Source organism: Crotalus tigris, unplaced genomic scaffold (genome assembly GCF_016545835.1).
Source record: "Crotalus tigris isolate CLP2741 ecotype Arizona unplaced genomic scaffold, ASM1654583v1 scf7180000017771.5222438, whole genome shotgun sequence".
Classification (NCBI taxonomy): Eukaryota; Metazoa; Chordata; class Lepidosauria; order Squamata; family Viperidae; genus Crotalus; species Crotalus tigris.
This window is the reverse complement of record NW_024096622.1, coordinates 664,598-685,760: the sequence shown is the minus strand read 5'-3', so window position 1 is coordinate 685,760 and position 21,163 is coordinate 664,598. Positions and strand designations below refer to the sequence as shown.

General features: G+C 34.6%; 1 protein-coding gene across 24 annotated transcripts in view; it reads left to right on the top strand.

Moving 5' to 3' along the window:
* RYR3 (ryanodine receptor 3) overlaps positions 1 to 21,163 on the top strand; it is a 301,080-nt gene that overhangs the window by 220,097 nt on the left and 59,820 nt on the right. For 16 of the 24 annotated variants that reach the window (XR_005556461.1, XM_039341604.1, XM_039341587.1 and 13 more), the window contains 7 exons: positions 545 to 675; positions 3,313 to 3,633; positions 4,674 to 4,914; positions 7,243 to 7,330; positions 7,429 to 7,521; positions 11,682 to 11,702; positions 13,584 to 13,598. Coding sequence is in view for 23 of the 24 variants with exons in the window: in XM_039341604.1 (XP_039197538.1) it covers positions 545 to 675; positions 3,313 to 3,633; positions 4,674 to 4,914; positions 7,243 to 7,330; positions 7,429 to 7,521; positions 11,682 to 11,702; positions 13,584 to 13,598 (910 nt within the window). In the remaining variant the exon portion in view is untranslated. The remainder of the gene's footprint in view (positions 1 to 544; positions 676 to 3,312; positions 3,634 to 4,673; positions 4,915 to 7,242; positions 7,331 to 7,428; positions 7,522 to 11,681; positions 11,703 to 13,583; positions 13,599 to 21,163) is intronic. The other 8 variants (XM_039341606.1, XM_039341605.1, XM_039341596.1 and 5 more) reach the window with 3 other exon arrangements.

Here is a 21,163-nt window from a genome sequence, read left to right as displayed (position 1 = left end):
ATACAAAATGAAGGTCAATTTTTTTTCTCCCTTTGAATCCATGAAAAGCAAATAGGTGAAATAGGAAAATAATGGTAAATCAACCCTGACTGAACTCCATTTTCTGCAGAAATATTTAACAATAAAAATAAACAATCAGCAGCTTTAAAATAATTTAGAGCTTATTCATTCTTTTCATAAGGCTATTATTTTAATCAAATCAGTTATACATCCCACAAGGGTGCTTTAATATTTTAAAGTACAAAAAGAAGTATACCAAGCCACCAATAATAATGTTTGGCCCATTAGAAAAGGATTTCACCAATACCTTATTTAAAACAACAGAAACAACCTACAGGAGTTCCTCGGTTCTTTTAAGGATATTTTAAAATACATACTGTTCTGAATTGCATTCTGAAGGACTATTTCATTTTGAAACATTTCTTATGCAAAAACTGAGGAAACATCAGAGCTCAGCTCCAATGTGATTTGGAGAATCATTTTTATAAGATTTAAAATACTGAGGATACTTTCCTACATTAATAATATTTTCTCTCATTTGTAGGCAAAGACCAGCTCTTGGCGAGTGCTTAGCTTCTCTTGTAGCAGCAATTCCAGTAGCCTTCCTTGAACCTTCTCTCAATCTTTACAATCCCCTCTCTGTCTTCAACACAAAGTCAGCCAGAGAGAAAGCTAGTGAGTATTTCAGAAAGCATAAAATTTTTTGTAATCAAGACACTGCATCTTTTTTTTTTTTAAAAAAAAGAAGGCCTAAAATTCTTACAAAATTTTATTGAATATGCCCTTTAGTTGTGTATGATAAAAAGGTCTATAATAAGACTTTCAGAATGAATAATACGCATTATATTTAACTGAATTCCCATTCTTATGATCTATTTAAATCTCACAGACACAAATTAATGATAGGCAGTTTTCTGTGTTTTTTTATAGGTACCTCATTTAAGTGTTTTCGTTTCATGGTATAGTTATATTAATTTCATATTTATGTAATCAGTTTCTTCATAAGTAATTTAAAAGCCAGAGTAGAAATCTGTGATCCTGATCTTCTTTGATGTCTCAGAGGTGGGGGTGAATAAAGTCCACAACTATAGCCCTGAGGTAAAGAGCATAACACTTTCTACTTCTATCACATTCTTGATTAGCATTATGTTCCCTGAAGATGCTATTTGCCTCTTGGGAATGAACATTCAAGTATCAGCACACTTCCTTCTATAAGGAAAATATCATCTTCAGGTGTAATTTCAAGAGAAGAAATTATACTTCTTCTCTTGAAGGATTAAGTATCCCACTGAGATATAGAGCCAGTCTTCTACTGTTACTAGATTTAATTTAATAAGAGTCAGGTTTGAATGAAGGTAGCACTTTGAAATAAATCCAAATCTGGAATGTAAAACTATGAGGCAAATCAAAACCAGAATCAACAGCAAACCAGGAACAATGTTTAAATCAGGAGGCAGGACTGAGGCACGAGACAGAGGTAAGCATTAAAAACAAACAAAATGTATAGAAGACAGGAAGACCCTATAGCAGTGGTTCTCAACCTCTTTGATGCCGCGACCCCTAACCGGTCATAAGTCGAGGACTACTCAACTGGTGCAGCACCGTTTGCAGAATGGGACTTTTGGTGGGCTCAGCAGGGCAGAGATAGCCTGGACAATTCCTATTGGCTTTTGAAGCCAATAGAATTAGACTCTATTCAAGAAAGTCTATTCTATTGGCTTTCAAAAGCCAATAGAATAAAAGGGAGTAGCACAGCTAAGGAAAAGGGGGAAAAAATGACGGACTGCGTTGTTTGGCGACTCCCGTGAAATGGTCGTTCAACCCCAAATGGGGTCCTGACCCACAGGTTGAGAACCACTGCCCTATAGCTTTATTGATAGATATTGGAAGAGTAAGCCATTGAGTTTCCTTCTGCGCCTCTAATTGCAGCATAGAGTCAGTCCATGGTTAAAATGTCCTTAATGGAGACCTTGCTACCTGGAGTTCAGTGTTTCAGCACATTGGGAGTGGCATACGTATTCAGCCTTAATTTTGAATTTTCACCCCCCCCCAAAAGACTGTGTGAAGAAACTGCTATTTATTAAAAATACTGACATGTGATGGTTCAGACATCTTAATTTTCTTCCCTTTGGATTGCTTATGACAGTCACAGCTGTGAAATAAATGATTCTTATGACTTCAGTGACTGAACATTTGTCTCAATATTTTTTTTAAACTATCACGTTTGATTCTCTAAGCAAATTGCCCAGATTATCCTTCATTTTAATAAGCAGGATATAACAAACATTTTGAATATTTAAAGTAGTTGAATATATTACCATTCTTTTTAACAGCACTAGGATTTAGACTCACTGTATATACCACTCCATAGTGCTTTACAGCACTTCTGAGCATTATACAATGTCAGTATATTGCCCCCAACAATCTGAGTCCTCATTTTATGGATCTTGGAAGGATGGAAGGCTGAGACAACCTTGAGCCCATCAGGATCAAACTGCAGACTCTGGGCAGAGTTAGCCTGCAATACTGCATTCTAACCATTGCGCCATCAGGGCTCTTGGTTAAAAACAACTCCTGAAAATGCCATATGCTAAATAATACTAATAACTCCTGAAAAGAAAATAGGTGACAGTTGGCAAGTCATAACACCACAGTTTACAGTTCATGTACTGAAAATTCAACATTGGGGAGAGGATTATCAAAACAGTAGAGGACGTCTCTTTAGTCTTTTAAAGAGATAATCCTCTGAATTAGTTTAATTCACTTTTATAAGCAGTGGTATATTTAGATTACTTTCCTGAGAATGTTTGTCTGCCTAGTCTTATTTTCGTCTTAACAACATGACACCTATTGTTGTTGTACTTATTAGCATTGTGCTGATTTCTCAGCATATCTCTGGCAGGAACAAAAATATAATATATATCATAATATGCCTCTCTACGTGGGAATTTTTTGTGTGGGTTAGGAAGCAACAATCAGTTCCTATTTGTAGACTGAAGTGTTATTTTGTAAGCAGGAACTATTTTACTTAATTCCTGATGAGAACAAGGCTGCTGAGATGAAATGAATGAAAAACCCTTTACGTAGCATTCAAGCAAAGTATCTAATGCGGTTAGACAGAAGTTAGATCTATTGAATCATGTTTTCTATTATGGAAAGGCAGCCCAGAAACTCTTTCCAACTAGGAAAGCAGGGGATAAAATAAAGCTTTTTGTTTTACATTATGATAGAAATGATATTAATTAAAATGTGCTATAGCTTTTTTTTTTTTTTAAAAAGTACTAATTAAACATATTCTTATATAATACAAAGTTTTAGGCATGCCTGAGACAGTAGAAGAAATGTGTCCAGAAATCCCTCATTTGGATGGCTTAATGAAAGAAATAAATAGTTTGGCTGAATCTGGAGCCAGGTATACTGAAATGCCACATGTAATTGAAGTGATCTTGCCCATGCTGTGCAACTATCTGTCATACTGGTGGGAAAAAGGACCTGAAAATAATGCAGAGAGTGATGGATCTTGCTGCACAATGGTAACCTCTGAGCATCTTAGTATAATACTGGGGAACATTTTGAAAATCATCAACAATAACTTGGGAATAGATGAAGCAACCTGGATGAAAAGAATTGCAGGTACTTACTATAAAGCTCTTTCTACATTTGTTGGTTATACTAGTAATTCTCCTAAATTTTGATGAAATTGATTCCACAATGCCCAATTTACATTTAACAAGTAATATACTATGCTATGAGTTCATCATCTGATTAAAAATCAATATTAAATATAGGCTTTCTTTCGAGTGGAAACTTTTAAGTGAAGGCAATAAAAACATATGAGTTTCCTGTGTAACAAAAACAGAAATATGTTACCTCTTTTCTTTCCAGGAAGTGTAGTTAGAACTTAAACATTAATCAAGGCAATTGAAAGCAATACTAGAAATAAGTAGAAACATATTCATCCATTATTATGTGTTCTGTAAGGAAATATGCACATGAAAAGTATAGTTAAATTCACTAAACCTGGATCACCGAGTAGGTACTGAGTATGTCATTTATGTAGGACTGACACAACATCTATAGAAAAAAAATATTTTATTAGCAATTTTAAAATGCTTTTTAAAACCTTATGGCACGCTTGGCTTCTATTTCATTTAAATACATTGTTATAGAATGAATATTATATATGGCTCTCAGATATGATACATTATGTTCAAAAATGTTCTTTTTTGTTGAAATTACAGCTTACTGTAGATATCACATCCAACCATACCTTAAAAAAATAACCCAGGGTAAATTTTGGGCTACTTTGTTCTGTATTTTATATTTAAGAACTTAATTTTTCTATCATTTTAATTAAATAGCAGATTCCCATTACATCCAAACATAGAAGGTTCATTTTTAGTTAACAAACCAAAATCTGTAGTCACAGACTGACTGTTGATCAGACCACAAATAGCATAAAACACATCTTTCAGTTTGGGGATAATGGCAAATTGGCGTGAAATTACAGGCCATGCACAGAATGACAGGGGGCTATTGTTATAACTGAGTTGAGACTTAGACTCAAAGTTCAGTGCCGCAATAAACCAGTACTTGAACAAATTTGTATATATAATTCTTTTCAATGTAACATTTTATATTGAACGTTATTTTTATATATATTTTGCATATAGTGTATGCTCAGCCAATCATAAGTAAAGCCAGACCAGATCTGTTGAAAAGTCATTTTATTCCAACTCTGGAAAAGCTAAAGAAGAAAGCCATTAAAATAGTGATTGAAGAAGAACAATTGAAAGCAGACAATAAAACTGATACCCAAGAAGCAGAGCTTCTCATTCTAGATGAATTTGCAGTTCTTTGTCGAGATCTGTATGCATTTTATCCTATGTTGATCCGCTATGTAGACAACAACAGGTGGGAGAATTTAAAATATCATATTTATTTGCAGAATTTATAATTTGTAATTTCAGCATAACGTAAATGTTCCCAGAATGGTTAATAAAATGAATATGCATCTGTACAAATAGATTAAAAAACAGAAGTACTTAAAATAATTACCTTTTGTTTGACCAAATAATAAGTTTTGTTCTATCTATCAATGTCAGTACTGACATTTAAAAGCGGACTTTCCTAAATTTTAAATACCATCTCATACTTTTTGTGATGAAAACATAAAATTGAAATCTAATAATGTTTTGATTCTTGCATGACACTTTGCTATATTTTAAGTAATTTTTGAATTTTTAAAGGGGGGGGGACTGGGATAACTTCTGGAGGAGCCAGTGGATGCCAGGATACCCTAAAGGGAAGGTTCCAAACAGAAGTCATTAATGAAAATGCTATCTCTCTTGCTTGACAATAATAGCACTCTAGAAATCTACAAGTGAAAATAAATAGGGAGGATACAGAAGGGCCATATTGACACTTGGTCCAGACAATGCTTGACTGAAAACCAAAATTTGGAATCTCTCTCAGAAAATTATGAGAGTCAATGAGGTTTTACACTGTAGATTGACATAGATCTCAAGTTCTTGCTAATAATCTAGTATGATGTATCATACTATCTTCAGTGAAAGCTCCACATAAAACACAACAATATTACAAAACCTGAAGGCTGCAAGCACTGTGTCCTGTTCAATAAAGATACAAAAAAATACATACAAACCAAAGTCATAGTAGATGGTAAATAGCAAGGATAGTTGAAGTCCTCTCTGAAAGTAATACTGTACAATCAGAGGAATAAGTCTAGATTAGTCAAGAAGGAAATTCTCCCGGTGGACATATGGATGCTATTGGGGTACTCTTATGCAAATAATGGAGATATTCTGCTGACCTGCCATTATTCCTCTGCCACTCCTGTTTCAAGGCATATTCTTGTCAACCTGCAATAAGTCTCAGGACATCCTTGATACCTATGTTCACCATGAATTGATGTATTTTTAACAATATCCAAATCAATAGCTATCAGACATCTTTATTTATTTATTTAATAATCAATAAATAGCCATCCATCTCAATGAAGGTAAAGATAGATGTATAGAATTCATTCAGTTTGTCTCTAATATTCATGTCCTTCAAGAGCATCATTTGATTCCTTTGTCATCTAATGGTTGGGCCACTTTCCTGGCTGTATTATTTGCTTCAAATATGTTTACACAATTTCTCACTTTCCCTTAACGGTTTGTTGTTGTTTATTTATACATTTAGATGGTTGCCCAACTCAAGCACTATGACACTGATTGGCTTACAGCATTAAAAAAATCACAAAATAAAATCCATAAAACCCTCTCCCACCCTCATCCCCTTAATGATTTGTTGCTATTGGCAATATATTCCTTGAATTGTTTTTCTGTTCAGTATTAACCTTCAAGGAATTAAAATATATTCCAGAAAACATCCCTTTAAAATATGCAATTTATCAAACATTTGCCTTACATACAAATTGTGTGCTTGCTTGCTTGCTTGCTTCAATAATGTTGAAAATTCATGTGACGTGTAAATAGTAGATTCTCCTTATCTTGGACCAATCAGCAAGAAAAAAAGTCAAGATCATTCACAAGCAACGAGTCAAGGTCACTTCATGGATCAACAACCAGAGTTAACTAATCCTGATAAGTGGAAAGTTTGATAGTGTTGACACCTGACACAACAAAGAATAGAGTGCTTTCTTGAGAAAAATCAATAATGAATAGGACAAAGGAAGCATTATTGTCCTCAAGCTTCACTATTTTGATAATATTGTGTTTTATTAAAATATAAAATTGTTTGTCTAATCCATGTGGCTCAAGGCAGTTTTGACTATTTCTTTGCTAACATGAATGTTCTTGTATTTAAACATAAGCTTTTTCTAATATTGCTGTGTTAGAGAAGATATATAATTCCTGAAAGGAATAAAAAAAGAAAAAGACTATGGATTCTAAATTGTGGAAATGTATTAAGGTTTTAAGTTGCTAAAAAAGGAATATTGATTGAATTTGGTGCCATGATTGACAGATATCCTTCTACACTTACTTAGAATTAAGTTCCATTCTTAAACTCAGTGGAATTTACTTTTGTGGAGGTGTGGATTGAATTGCACTATTAATGCATCCTGCCAGTAAAAGGAATAACACAGTAAACAATTCTCTTATACACACTGATAATTTGATACATAGTACCAGAAACAAAGTGCTAAGATGAAAATTAAAAAGTGAAGATCACATGGACTTCAGTCTAATAATCTTATGTTATTTCTCTTTTAAGATCAAACTGGCTTAAAAAACCAGATGCTGATTCTGATGAACTTTTCCGAATGGTAGCAGAGGTTTTCATCTTGTGGTGCAAATCACATGTAAGATAATATTTCACGTTATTTTAACAATACTGTGTACACATTGATCTATATATGTAAAATAAGGGCTCAAAGGCCATATTTATCATTTTTTTCAGAATTTTAAGAGAGAAGAACAAAATTTTGTGGTTCAGAATGAAATTAACAATTTGGCATTTTTGACAGGTGACAATAAGAGCAAGATATCAAAAGTAAGTGAAACATATTTAATATTCAAATGTATTTTGTTGTAACAACTATGTTAAAGGTAACTCCTCTTTGCTGAAGTTGAGTAGTTAGTTCTTAAAGTGGAAATCAATTATAATCATTACACAGTATTATGTAAAAAGGCAATATAATCATATTTTTACATTTTAAAATATACTTTCCTTGATAGAAACATACTTCTGTATAAAAATATAGCAGTAGAAATTTGCATTAAGGGGGTTTGATTTTGTTCTTTTTGCTATAATGAGACAAGATGAACCTCATAGTTCTGTATAATCAGATTTCTATCTGTGTATGCGTGCATAAGTGTGTGTGTATGAAAAACTTGCATGAAAAACTTTGCGTGGATGTGTGGTGGTGACATCCACACAAAAAGCAAACCCAAACCCACACCGATGATGAAGTATGACCACAAACCAGAAGCCAGACCACAGCTGCATCATTAGCCACTTTAAACCACTCCAATCCATACATGAAGCAAACTGACACCCACCATGAAAATGAGGCACGACCACGAACGCAAAGCCAAATAACAGCAATGCAGCTCACCATCTCAAAACCCCTTGCAACTCAGACTAACCTGAGCACAACAAAGCGCCCACCCAAACAGAATACTCCCCCATCTAATCAGAGCACAGCCAACCCCCCATCCAATCAGAGCACAGCCAAGCTCCTAACCAATCAGAACACACCTCCACCCAACCAGAACACAGCCAAGCTCTCACCCAATCAGTTCATACCCCCACTGCCAGTTAAAAGGAAGAAACAGCTATGATCACACATTGCTCCTAGAAGCATGAAGCCGAAGACACCAGCCTGAAGATGATGAATGAGACTTTGTTGAAACGTCGCCAAGACACTTCCAATTTGACGCGGGAGAAAACCTGAATAACCAAAGACCTACATACAAACACCCGCAAAAACCTCAGAATATATATATATATATACATATATACATATATACATATATATACATTATTACCTTGAATGAACACCCTGTCAGCCCAAATATGGGAGAAAGAAATCTTCTTTCTTTTTCTTTGTTAGCAAAAACCTAAAAATATATATACATATATATACATATATACATATATACACATATATACACATATATACACATATATACATATACATATACATATACATATACATATACATATACATATATATATATATATATATATATATATATATATATATATATATATATTAACAATTACACTAAAAATATGATCCCTGGGTATATCCATATTTAAAACCAAGCAAATAAACGTGAGCACCAGGGAGTATTTAAAAATTTTAGTAAAATTTAGTAAAATTTAATACAATATCAATATTTTATGGTGATTTTATTGATATTGTATTAAATTTTACTAAATTTTACTAAAATTTTTAAATACTCCCTTGTGCTCACGTTTATTTGCTTGGTTTTAAATATATATGTATGTATGTACGTACATATGTACATACATATGTATGTATGTAGTATATACAGAAGATGAGCAGAGCACATCCATGAACACCAACTAGCAGTCAGAAGACACAATGAATACTCCTTAATCTCACATCACTTCAGACACATTATGCAAAAACCCAACGCTATGGAGAAGGCCCACAATGCTGGGAAAATAAAGGAAAGGAAAGGAATCAAGAGGATGACCAGCAACCCAGTAGATGGACTTAGTTACAGAGATGATGATGCCTGGTTGGGAACAGATCTCCCTAGGAAAAAATCTGTATGATCACTAAGGATTGACAGTGACTTCATGGCCCATAATCAAAATCAATTTGATAAACTGTCTCATTCTGAGCCCAGCAGGTACACATGAACTGAGGTAAAATATTTCAATAAATAAAACAATGCAACAACAAAATCATAATAACTGTATAAATAACAAAAACATTATATGGTTACTTCTAATCATCTTAAGGCCTAGAGAACTGCTAAAACAAATTGTTTTATTTGCTATTTCACAGTTTGTTTTCTTTTTTTCCTTGTGTTTTGGGAGCTGGTGAATGATGGTAATAAAGCACTACACCATGTCAAACACAAGGTCTGGGGGCCGGATGCGGCCCGCAAAGTGGTTTCATGTGGCCCACAAAGTAATCCTAGAAACTGTGAGGCTGGTCAGGAGCCAATGTACAATTTTGTGGTGGCCATTTATGCTGAAACACATTCAGTCTTAACTCTGCAAGGCCTTCCAGAAACAGCGAAGAACCAGCCCCTGCCGTGTTGGCCCCACCCCCTGGGTGCATGCTGGGGAGGTGTCACCCTTTGTGAGGAATGAAGAAATGCACCATGCCTTGGCGCTTGCCCTGGTCCCACACCCTTCTGCCAGAGACCCTCAGATCTGCCCCACTCCTGCCCAGGCCCCCACAGGCACCCTTGACGTGAACGATATAGACCTGGCCATGCCCACCCAGTAGGCCACGTCCACTCCATCCATGCCCACCCAGTAGACCATGCCCACCCTGGCCACAACCAACTGGCCCCCCAAAGGCAACCGCAATGCTGATGTGGCCCTCAATGAAATTGAGTTTGACACCCCTGAACTACACTTTGTGTAACAAACTGATATATTACAAAGCGCTTTGTAATGCATAACTACAAGTAATTATTAAAGTATCCCCAGATGAAATATATATCTACACATATAAGAGACATTTTAAAATATGCTGGACTTGTTGATCACAAATTTATAAATGTAAAACATATCATTGGCCTGACAAGTAAATTGGGCTTCAGACAATAAAATATTAACTCACTAAAAATTATTATTCACAGCTTTTAAAGCAATTACAGAGCTATAAAATAAATAAATAAACTTTATTGTCATTGTATGTGTATACACAGTGTACACATACAACGAAATTTATTTGACACACAAAGACCAGGTCCCACACACATAATTCCCAAACACACTCCCACCCACCACAATTCCCCACCCCTAAGACCACCCAAACATCCACACAACAGACCAAGTAATACTGTCCAACATCTTAAAGATAATCGTATGCATTTTAAAATGCTTGTGAATTAATATTTTAAAATCTTGTTAAAATCCTCTTTTCAGTTCCCTATTGTTACAATTTTCATAATTTGGCACAGGGTGTGTTTAATTCTATATTAGGTGACACACCTAGGCTATATTATCCACTAGGAGCATGTTTTAATTTATATACCTATTTAATAGTCTTTTATTCAGATTTTTTTAAATAATTTAGCTACGTTAGAAATGTTAACAGTATTATTATTATAGTACAAGTTTCATCAACACCGAATCTGGAAGTATCAGATTGTACATGGTCCTTTCTGTTCTGAAAATTAAAAATCTTGATAGGTTTCCTTAAGAAGAGACAGAATGTAGCCTTTATTTTTAAGTTATTTTGCTGGAATGATTCTTTAACTTGAATAAGAGAAGAGGAAAAATGCAATCCTTGATCAATCATAAAACTAAACATCACCTTAATCTTTAATATTTTCTGACACAGAAAAAGTACCCAAAATATTTCCTGTGTCACCAAAATAACGGAGTATTTACAAGTTAAACTTCCTAAAGTTTGTTAACCTGAGCAAGGCATCACATTTCAAAGCATCCAAACTGTCATGATTTCTGCAAAGCTGCAGTGACTGCTTGGAAGACAGAACCTGAGTATCTGTATGTGTGAATAAAGAACATCTGCTTTACTCTGCTGGAAGTCCCAGCAGAAGTATTGTTTACTTGCACATGCAGACTATCGGGGGCTTTGAAGCAGCTTTGTTGAGTTTTCTGAAAAACCCTGCTGCTTTAATGATCCAAGCAGATGTGCTTTGCTTAAGGCTAACATGCTTTGTAAAACATGCCTGGGAAACCCTAGTTGTTTATTAATTAGGCAAATAAAAATACAATAAAATTGTATATAGGCCTGTGTGTCTGTGTGTGTGTGTGTGTATGTATGTATAATAGCTACAGTATGTGACATGGTATAATATACTTTGTTACTATACACAAAAGATAAGTTTACTTTATATTAGAATCCATACTGATAGATTATAATGATTTTTTTAAAAAAATTAGTAACAGTTTATTGATCTTTGTTAAATACTAAATTTACTTACAACTGAGCAAGATTTTTTAACTTTTCTTTTCTGATAATATGGCAGCAGATTGCTCCGAGGGGAATGGTAAGTTAGAGAACATTTAGTTTGAGAAAGACAGTTTACTTGGTGGTACTAAAATAACAGATATTTTTTGTTAAAGAGATTAATAAAATACAATATTCACTCTTTTAATTTGTTTTTTTAAAACTTTGTGTGGGCATTTTCATAAAGGATACATGAAGCTATTTTTAAAATTATAGTTTATATCAAATCCTTTTTAAATATAATGCAGCATCTGTTTATAAATGTATTGCATTCAAGTCAGATTTTTAAAATTAAATTAGTATTTGCCTTATAGGTATTTGAAATGATTCATATGCTCCTGACTTAATCAAAGGAACTCAGGGTGAAATATTACACTGAAAGAAGAAAGTAGAAAGGTTCAGAATCAAGCCTTATTTATATGGAAATGACTGATACAGAACATTTCCTTAATGCTAGCATGCAAAAGCAGAGTGAATATACATCACATTTGAATCCTGCAGAAAAGATCAAACCTTGGGTTTTTTCCCTCATGTAATTGAGTTTATTAGGTTTTATTTTTAGAGAGAAAAAGCCCAAGATTCCTATCTAGAAAATAGTTATATCTAAAAATTGAAGGCTTAAAACTAGATTTTTCTTGAAAAGACAAAAACTTGCCAATGCTTCAGATGTTTGTGTAAACAGTACATACGGAAGACACAACTGAATAGCTGCTTGTCTTTGAAAATATTTTCTTGGCAATGCTGGGTGAAATCTGACACAAATGGTAGCTGGGATAGAAAATCACTCTTAAGGAAAGTGTGGCATTAGGCTTGGCTCTTCTGCTGACAGAAGCAAGGAAATCTGTTGTGGGGTGGCAGGGAAGGCCAGAGAGCAGACACAATTTCATGATCAAAATCCTGCCCCTTTGTACTTGCCTGGATGTCATACAAGGAGGCAAGGCTTCAGTTGCAAGTTCTGTTCACCCTCAAGCAGGCATCCCTGAACAGAAGCAAAATTTTTATTACAATCAGTGTTTTCCTTTTTTCACTTACAAAACTGATAATGGGAAGTTGGAGTTTTACTTATGTTACTTAAATTACAAAATGGGCACTTTCAGCTATTCTTATCACAAAATTTTGGTTTAATTCAGTCCCTGACATTCCTGCCTAGATTCCATCGAGGCTTCAATGTAAAACATTATTCATTCAGTGACAAAAATCTAAATGTAAAGCGATTGCCAGTTAAAATATTTATGAAATATATATTGAAGATAAATTATTTCTATTTTGCTTTTTAAAGATATGGGTTCACTATTTAAAATGGGTAACTTTTACCTGTTGGATTTGAATTCCATCTTTCCTCCAGAACCTAAAGCAGGGTTATAGGACTCCTTCCATTTCCCCCCACAACTGTCCTGTGAGCCACTGGCCCAGAGTAAGCTAGTGAACTTTCCATGATTGTGGGTGGCACAATAAAGATATTAATGGTTGAAAAGATTAATAATCTCTAATATATTCTTTACTATGAGAATTACCCTTTAGTAAGATTAATAGAAGTACATTTATTTACTTATATACTTTCTTATACCATGGTTTAAGAAAATATGTAACTGTGTTTTGGTTTCATGAATGAATGATTATTTATTAATTTACTTATTATTATTTTATAATTATACCTGACTATGTCCTTGTAGAATGCTCTGGGGTTATATATGTGCCATATTTTACAGTGTATATATATGGCTGCATTGAATTAAATTTATTTTAACTGGTTATACTCTCAAACAAAACCATTACATTTTCTGGGCTTATTTCTAAGAAGTTGAGTGCATTGTTAGTTGTTTTGCTGAGATAGAAAATCTTCTTTCTGAGTAAATGGCAAAATGTCCACTTTTTCATTATCATTTACTTTCTTTGTTGTTTTTTTCTTTCTTTCATACAGGCCATGCAAGTAAAGGTACATGTCTAAATGTATATAATATGTATATAAGTTTTACTTTTAGAAATGGCCAAGGTCTCAACATTCATTGATCGTAGCAGTGGCGTCACAAAGGGAAAGTGCATGTCCTGCCCAATATAAATCCTATTGAAAATTTAGGCAGATTTTGTCTGCTTTTATTCTTTGACATAAAAGCCAAGTGCTGACTTCACAAGTGGAAAAATAGTCCAACAATATATCTTTTCTGCCTCTGTCACCTTCTTCATGTTATGCAACTGATTTTACTTAAGCATCTTATTTCCTCAACAGAGCAATGGATGAACACGAATTTTTACTACTGAAAACAAAATAACACTAAAGTAATATGGTGGTCACTAAGGCTATTGCCTATTATTATGAGAGTTTTTTTAAAAAAAAATTGTGACCTTCATATCTGCCTTAGCTTTTCTCACCCAAGACATACTGAAATATAACTTTTTCAGTTATATGTAACCATTTGTATAGGTATGTACTAAGGCTGTTTAAAATCCCTATCTAGAGGGCTTTCGCTGGATCCCGGGAGAGCAGCAACTCTTCCGTCAGACCAGGCGATCCCTCCAAACTGGAGAACGAAAGGACTGGCCATAGAAATATGGCTCATCCCTAGGCTGCAAACAGCGGAGGTCACACTACCATCTGGCAACTTCAAAGCAGCGTGGACAGGACTGGGTGAGGTTTGCCTCTCTTACATCCTAACTACTTAATTACCTGCATAAGCTGCTAAAGTACTTTCCCCCCTTGGCGAGGGAAGGGGGATTCTAGCCCTCCCTCCAGAAACAGCAGCTATCAACCACTTGGGAGTTTAAAACGTTGGAAAAATACTGAGATCTTAATTGGAATCCTATTTCCTAAAATTGGTGGATTTGCAACTTTCTGCTCTCTCTATATATATATTTCTTCCTTGATTTTTATTCTAATTACTATTGAAGATTTGGGGTTTTTTTCCCCTTAAAATAGAGTAAAAAAAAATCTAAAAAGATCCAACTAACTCTAAGACGTAACCTGTTATTCTTTAAGAGACTTGTTGACAGCTTTGAAAATAGACAAGATAAAAAAATAACCTTGAAACACCATCTGCAAAATTCAGCTCAGCTCCCTATTTGGTGGACTTTCTGACTATCAGTTTCTTTCTCTTGAGTTTAATATATTACAATGGAAGGAGAACAGGAAAGAATTTCTTCTACAGAGGAAGTACAGGAACAAATTCTTTGTATGTTAAAAGCAATGATCCAAACTCTACGTATGCAAGCTCTGGATATATAAACTCAAACTATGACTTCAATCAAAGAATTATCTATACAGAATTCTGTAGAGAAAGTGAAACAACCAAATGTTATGACAGAAGACTTAGATACTCAACAAATACAGACAATAGAAAACACAAAAAAGAAATTGATAATAGAGAACAAGGAAAGGGTGTTTCTTATAAACCAGAAGTTATTTGAAGATAAACAAGAAAAACAGATGAAAGAGAAGATAAATACTTCGGGACAACTGCATCGAACTGGAAAAATAAAGAGACTACTGACTAAATCAAGTCCTCTTAAGAAAACATCAACTGGACATTCTTATCAACATCAAGCAATAGCCACAATAATACAAGGAGATTTTTTTGATGATTTAAAGGCAAAAATACAAAAAATGACCTGGCAGAGGAAAAAAGCTAGAATAAGATTGAAAAAGAGTGGGGTTCTGATCTATATATGAGATCTAAAATAGAATATATCTAAATAGATAGAATACATTGTAACGATTTGAGATAAAGAAAATTTTGGTCATATAAAATCTAGAAATATGTTGAAATAAGAATATTATATTGTCATTAGATGGGTAAGATAGAGGGTAGAAGTTATATATAAGATGTGTATTTTAAATATTAGAATGTAGGAGCAATTGAGATAAAGGAATTGTGTTTAATTTAAATTTGGAAAAAATAAATATTAAATGTAATCTGAACATCTACAAATGATTAAGATTTGAATTTAAGATATTTTTATGAGCTGAGACAAAGGTTAAACTTAAAAGTATAAGTAATAATAATTAAATTTGTATACGGATTTGTGGTATAAATGTTGGTGGTTTATTTTCAATTTTTTTTCTCTTTCTGGAAAGGAAGAAAGGAAGGAAGTAAAAAGGAAGAAAAGAAAAAAAATTATTAACTCCAAATGTGAGATAGGAGACTTAGAAATTGGGATCATTTAAAACCTGAAAATGATAAAGATTAAACATTAAACTTAAATATCAATGCAAATTAAAGTTAAGAAAAACTTACTAGGTTATTGTCTAAAAGGTGGAACGTTAAATTAATTAAGATATGTATAGACTGAAGATTATTGATGAATATTAGAAAGGTATTTTTTGTTTGATTAATAGAATAAGAACTGTATTGGTTTGAACATGACAGTAGATACCATGGGAGAAAGAGAGGGAATTAGTTTGTTGTAATAATTTGAGATTTGTATAGATGATATTCAAAAGTAGCCATGCTACTTTTCAAATATGTAAATGTAATATTGTAAAATTAATAAAAAACTTGAAACTAAAAAAAATAAAATAAAATCCCTGTCTTGAAATATAGGCATCATGCAAAAATATGCAATTCACTTGTTGTAAGGCAATTATGAGATAATTCAATTGGGATAAAAATAGTTAAGGATTTAGAAGGTAATCTTTATAAGATTGCTTGCTTTATAAGTCAGTGTCTCCATGGTTACAAAAGGCAGGATTTTAAAAAAATATAAATTCATTTGAGATGTGTTGGAATAATAGTAGCTTGGGTTGGTAGCTGGGCTGTTGATTTAATCTCTGGGCTCCGTTCAAGGAGACATCTTCAGTGCAGTTTGAATTGTGTTTGGTTTGTTTGGACTGTTGCTTCTGGTATTTCAATTGAAGTAGCTCTCTCCTCTCAGTGGTTGGTAGGCAGGGTCAATGTCAATATGTCTGTTCAATGATTGGTCAGTGAAGAACCAGGCCTCAAGTAATTCTTTTTCTCTCCTCGACTTTGCTTGGGTTATAATTGTGGTCCAGTTAGATCGAACCTGTGTTTTTCAAAGTCCTCATGGATGGACATGAGGGGCAATGTGTCTTTTGATAGCCAGGGAGTGCTCGTGCAATCTGGTAGATAGCTTTCTTCCTGTTTGGCCCACAGAGTTCTTTTCACAGTTGATGTACTTGACTTGGTATATGAGGCCTGATTTTTGATTTGTTTCTGTTGGCTGTTTAGGTTTTGATAGGATCCGTGTGAGAGTTGCAGCTGGTTTGTGGGCTACTGTGAGGTCGTGTTGGCGTAGTAGTCTTGCTGTCATGTCTGAAATGTTCTGTATGTAAGGCAGTGCTTTTTTTCTAAAAAAAAAAAAAAGGTGCCGGAACTCACACAGGTCATACAACCCACCTTGCCTACCCTACAAGGTTCCATCCAAAAAAGGTACTGGAACTCCATTCTGGGCAGAAAAAAAGCCCTGATGTAAGGAATTGTGATTCTTTGGCTCTTGCTGTTCCTGTTTTAGTCGTTGTGTTGTTTTGGGCGTTTGTGTTGTTTGTGTATAGGGATCTCTGGATAAAGTTACGTGGATATCCGTTTCTCTCAAAGACTCTGTATAAGTGTCTCTGTTCTACTGATCTGGCTTCTGTAGTGTTGCAATGGGATTCTGCTCTTCTGACACAGCTTTGTTTGTGGCATTTGGGGTGGTTGCTGTGGAAGTTGAGGATTTGGTCTCTGTGTGTTTTCTTTCTGTATACGGATGTTAGAAGTTGGCCATTGGTCGTTCTGGTTGCAAGGACATCCAGGAATGGCAGTTTATTGTTGTTCTTGGTTTCTATTGTGAATCAGATGTCTGTGAAAATGTTGTTGATATTTTGGTAGGTTTGGTTGATTTCGTTGTGCTTGCTTATCATGAAGGTATCATCCATGTAACATACCCATAGTTTTGGGTTTATTTGTGGAAGGATGATTTCTTCAATTTTTTGCGTGGTTTATTTTTGCATGATGACTTCTGTGATCAGGCCAGATATGGGGGATCCCATAGGTGATCCTTTCAGTTGTTTATAGATCCCACAATCAAGTAGGTTAGGCATAGTTGGAGGAGTTCACATGTATTTTATGTTGTGAGTGGTCCTTTTGGTGGATGTGTCTTGTCTAGAAGTTCTCTGATTAGGTCAACTGCTAGGTTCAGGACTATTGATGTGAATAATGCAATAACATCAAATGATATCATAGTTTTGTCCTTGAAGATGTGAAGGAGTTTGAGTTTGTTCAGGAATTGTGTGGCATTGTTTATGGAGTATTGGGAATTGCTGATGAGGTGTTTTAGTCTAGAAAGAAAATTTCTTGAGGCCTGGTTCTCCACCAACCAATAAGTAAACAAACACATTGACATCAACCCCACCTACCAACCACTGAGAGCGAGAGAACTACTTCAACTGAAATACCGGAAGCAACATTCCAAACAAACCAAATGTCACATGTTCCGACTAATGAAGCACTTCAAAGAACTTTCAGGCATGTTTCCTAAAGTCTTTATTTGCAGAGCTACAATTTTTGCCGGTCACCATGTTGGACTGGTTAATGCCAGAATCTGAACTTCCTGTCGCTGGCATCAAGCTTTCCTTGCTCAACCCCTCCCTTCTCATGCAGTCACAGGTCACATTATCCAATTAGTGAGAAGGTCAAACGTTTACTTCCTCTTTCTTTCCCGGGCTTTTTCCCCGCTCAGTCTAAGCTAAGTATTAACCCAATAAATGCCAGACAGTTTTGCATATTGTCAAAGCAAGAATATACAGTATTTGCAGCATTGACATCAAACACAATTCAAACCACAGTGAAGATGTCCCCCCAAACGGAGACAAAACGTTTGCAACCTAATTACCAAGCCCGAAGATCAAACCAACAGCCCATAAATTCATTTAAATACACATGAAGAAACAGCACCTGTGCAGAAATAGACATTTGTTTTTGAAATAATCTCTATTTCATTATCTACATAGTTTCAAGAGCAGTATTAATGCTGGATCATTCCATACTTTAGAACTAGAAGCTGCATTTAATTGTCTAACCATTAGTGGAGTGGACATCACTGGCAGAAAAGAATATCTCTTCCATTCAGTTCAGATCTCCATTTTTTACTTCCATGGGAGAATTAATTATGTGTTAATGACTTAAAAATGAGTTCTATTAGAGCTCTAACCTATGGCTTCCATGCACACAATAAATTACCAGCCTTCCAGAAATTCCTGAAGTTCAGGAATTTTTGAAATTCAGCAAACTTCAGGACAGGGAGAAAAAATATTGATGAATCACCTTCTGTGCCTTTAGCTGACAGAAACACATGCATTTCTTTTGGTACACCCATGTTATCCCTATCAGTATTTATTTGTTTCTTCTAACATTTGCAAACCTATTGCGGAACACCTAATATTTTAACAATATATAACTGCATAAATTATATATATGGATGAATTACATGTCTGAGGCATGTAACTGAAACTTCCTTTGAACATACTGATTTCTGTGGGAACAAACATATTAGCAGGTAATGTGCCAATAGGAGGATGTAGGAACCTCCAATATTTGGCTATTGGGTAGCATATTTGTAATTCTTACAGTGTGTAAAGTTGCTCTTATAAAATAGGTGACCAAAAGACAAATGGCTTCAGCTATTCCTCAACCTCTAACTCTGCTTTCCTTTTTCTGAGCAAGTAAAAACACTTCCAAACAAAATTATGAGATGGAACCATACATTCTATAGCAAGGGTTCCCAACCAGGGGTGCAAGATGATATTCCAGGGGGTACGAAAACTTGGGTCTAGAAGTTTCAAAATTATAATGTATATGCATAATTCATTGCCGTTATTTAAAACTTTTGTAAGGGGTACAAGAATATATCAGAAGCGTTCTAAGGGTGCAGGGTATAGAAAAGGTTGGGAACCATTGCTCTATAGGATCTAGGAATGCCCTTGACGTTTTTCTGGCTAGACCAGGTGAATATATCTCTCACTAAAACAAGCATGGAGCTTTCTCACTGCTCCTCAATTTTACCCTCCAGCTTCAAGATTGTCTGGATATAGTTATTCACCCAGGTGAGGAGTTCAGCCAAGGAGAAGTTATGCCCTCCCAACCAAATCTTAAATTGGGTAATGGAGCTCCTACCAGAAAATCTGAGTAGGGCTAAATAGGAGATTCACCTATTTAGTTTCTCCAAAACTTAGCTTTTAAATAAATGTCTCCTCTTTTTTCTTTTTAACCAGAATTACCAGGCCAAAGTGATTTTGGAGCATGTGGTGCTATTTCAAAACCCAACACTGAAATCGTAAAGATTAAAGGATTTTTAATTCAATAAAAGGAACAAAGTAAGGAATTGAGGAAATGAGTTGGCTGCATTAATTTCCATGAGGCTGAGATTTTTATGCTAAGTATATTAATCATTAATATGTAAACAAACTGAGGAAACAAAGGGAAAGAAGGACATAAAATGGGAGCAAAAATAAAGCAATATAATTGAGTGAAAGATCCTTGATGTATTTTCATATACTTTCTCTGAAAACTTTACTGTTTCCAATTCTCTAAAAGTTTTCAGGACAGAGGGCATGAGTTCAAGCTCAATTAGAGAAATGTTGTCCTTCTCTTAGGAGGATCTCTGGCCAATGCATGCCTGGGCACAGAAACTTCCAATTTTCTGACTTGTGGAATAGGTAATAATCTTAATCTATGTGTAGAGTTGCCAGCTAGCCTGTGGAGTGATACACCTTTTATAATGGACCTGTCAGCCTTGTGAAAATATAGATCGTACATAGGACTGTTGCTTTGTATCATGTCATATTCCTATCTGTTTTTTAAAAAGACATACAGTAAAATAAATTAGGTGGGCCAGGGAATCTGATAGGCATCAAAGAAGGCACAGATAAGCACATTGGTATCCCTGAGATGATCCAGGTTTAATGAACCAGATCAATGCCTATAAGCCCATTTGTGACTTGGGGCCTTTTGAACATGCCATAAAGAACTGGTAACTGAGAGACATCAGCAGCAACAATAGCAATAGCAACCCATTTGAGAAATCTTCACCCAATTTGGAAAAAAGCACAAACACTTGACTGCTCCAGAGGTCGTTTCCAAGTTGGTGTTTATTATTTCAAAACCTGTTACTGAATTGAAGAGAAGAGATAGTATTTGAATTTTTAAAAATGTGTCTTCCCAGTATTCTTTATGTATTTTAGAATTCCTTAAATATAATATAACATAGCTTTGTAAATGGATGAGTAGGTGTAGATAGATTCAGTACTTCTTCACACCCACATTTATCTCAACTCAATATTCCTATTTATGGTGATCCACATTATAGAAAATGCAGAAAAAAAATCAGAAATCGTAAGAAAAAGAAATCGAAGGAAAGAAATGAAAGAAAACAAAATGTACCTATATAGTTAGATTAGCACCATTCATTATGTTTTTTAGTTTTCTTCCAACTTTATAACGCATTCATAACATCTTTCTCTTCCTAGGAATTTAATCACTTCCATCTACAATTTTCTAGGTCATATCACCACAA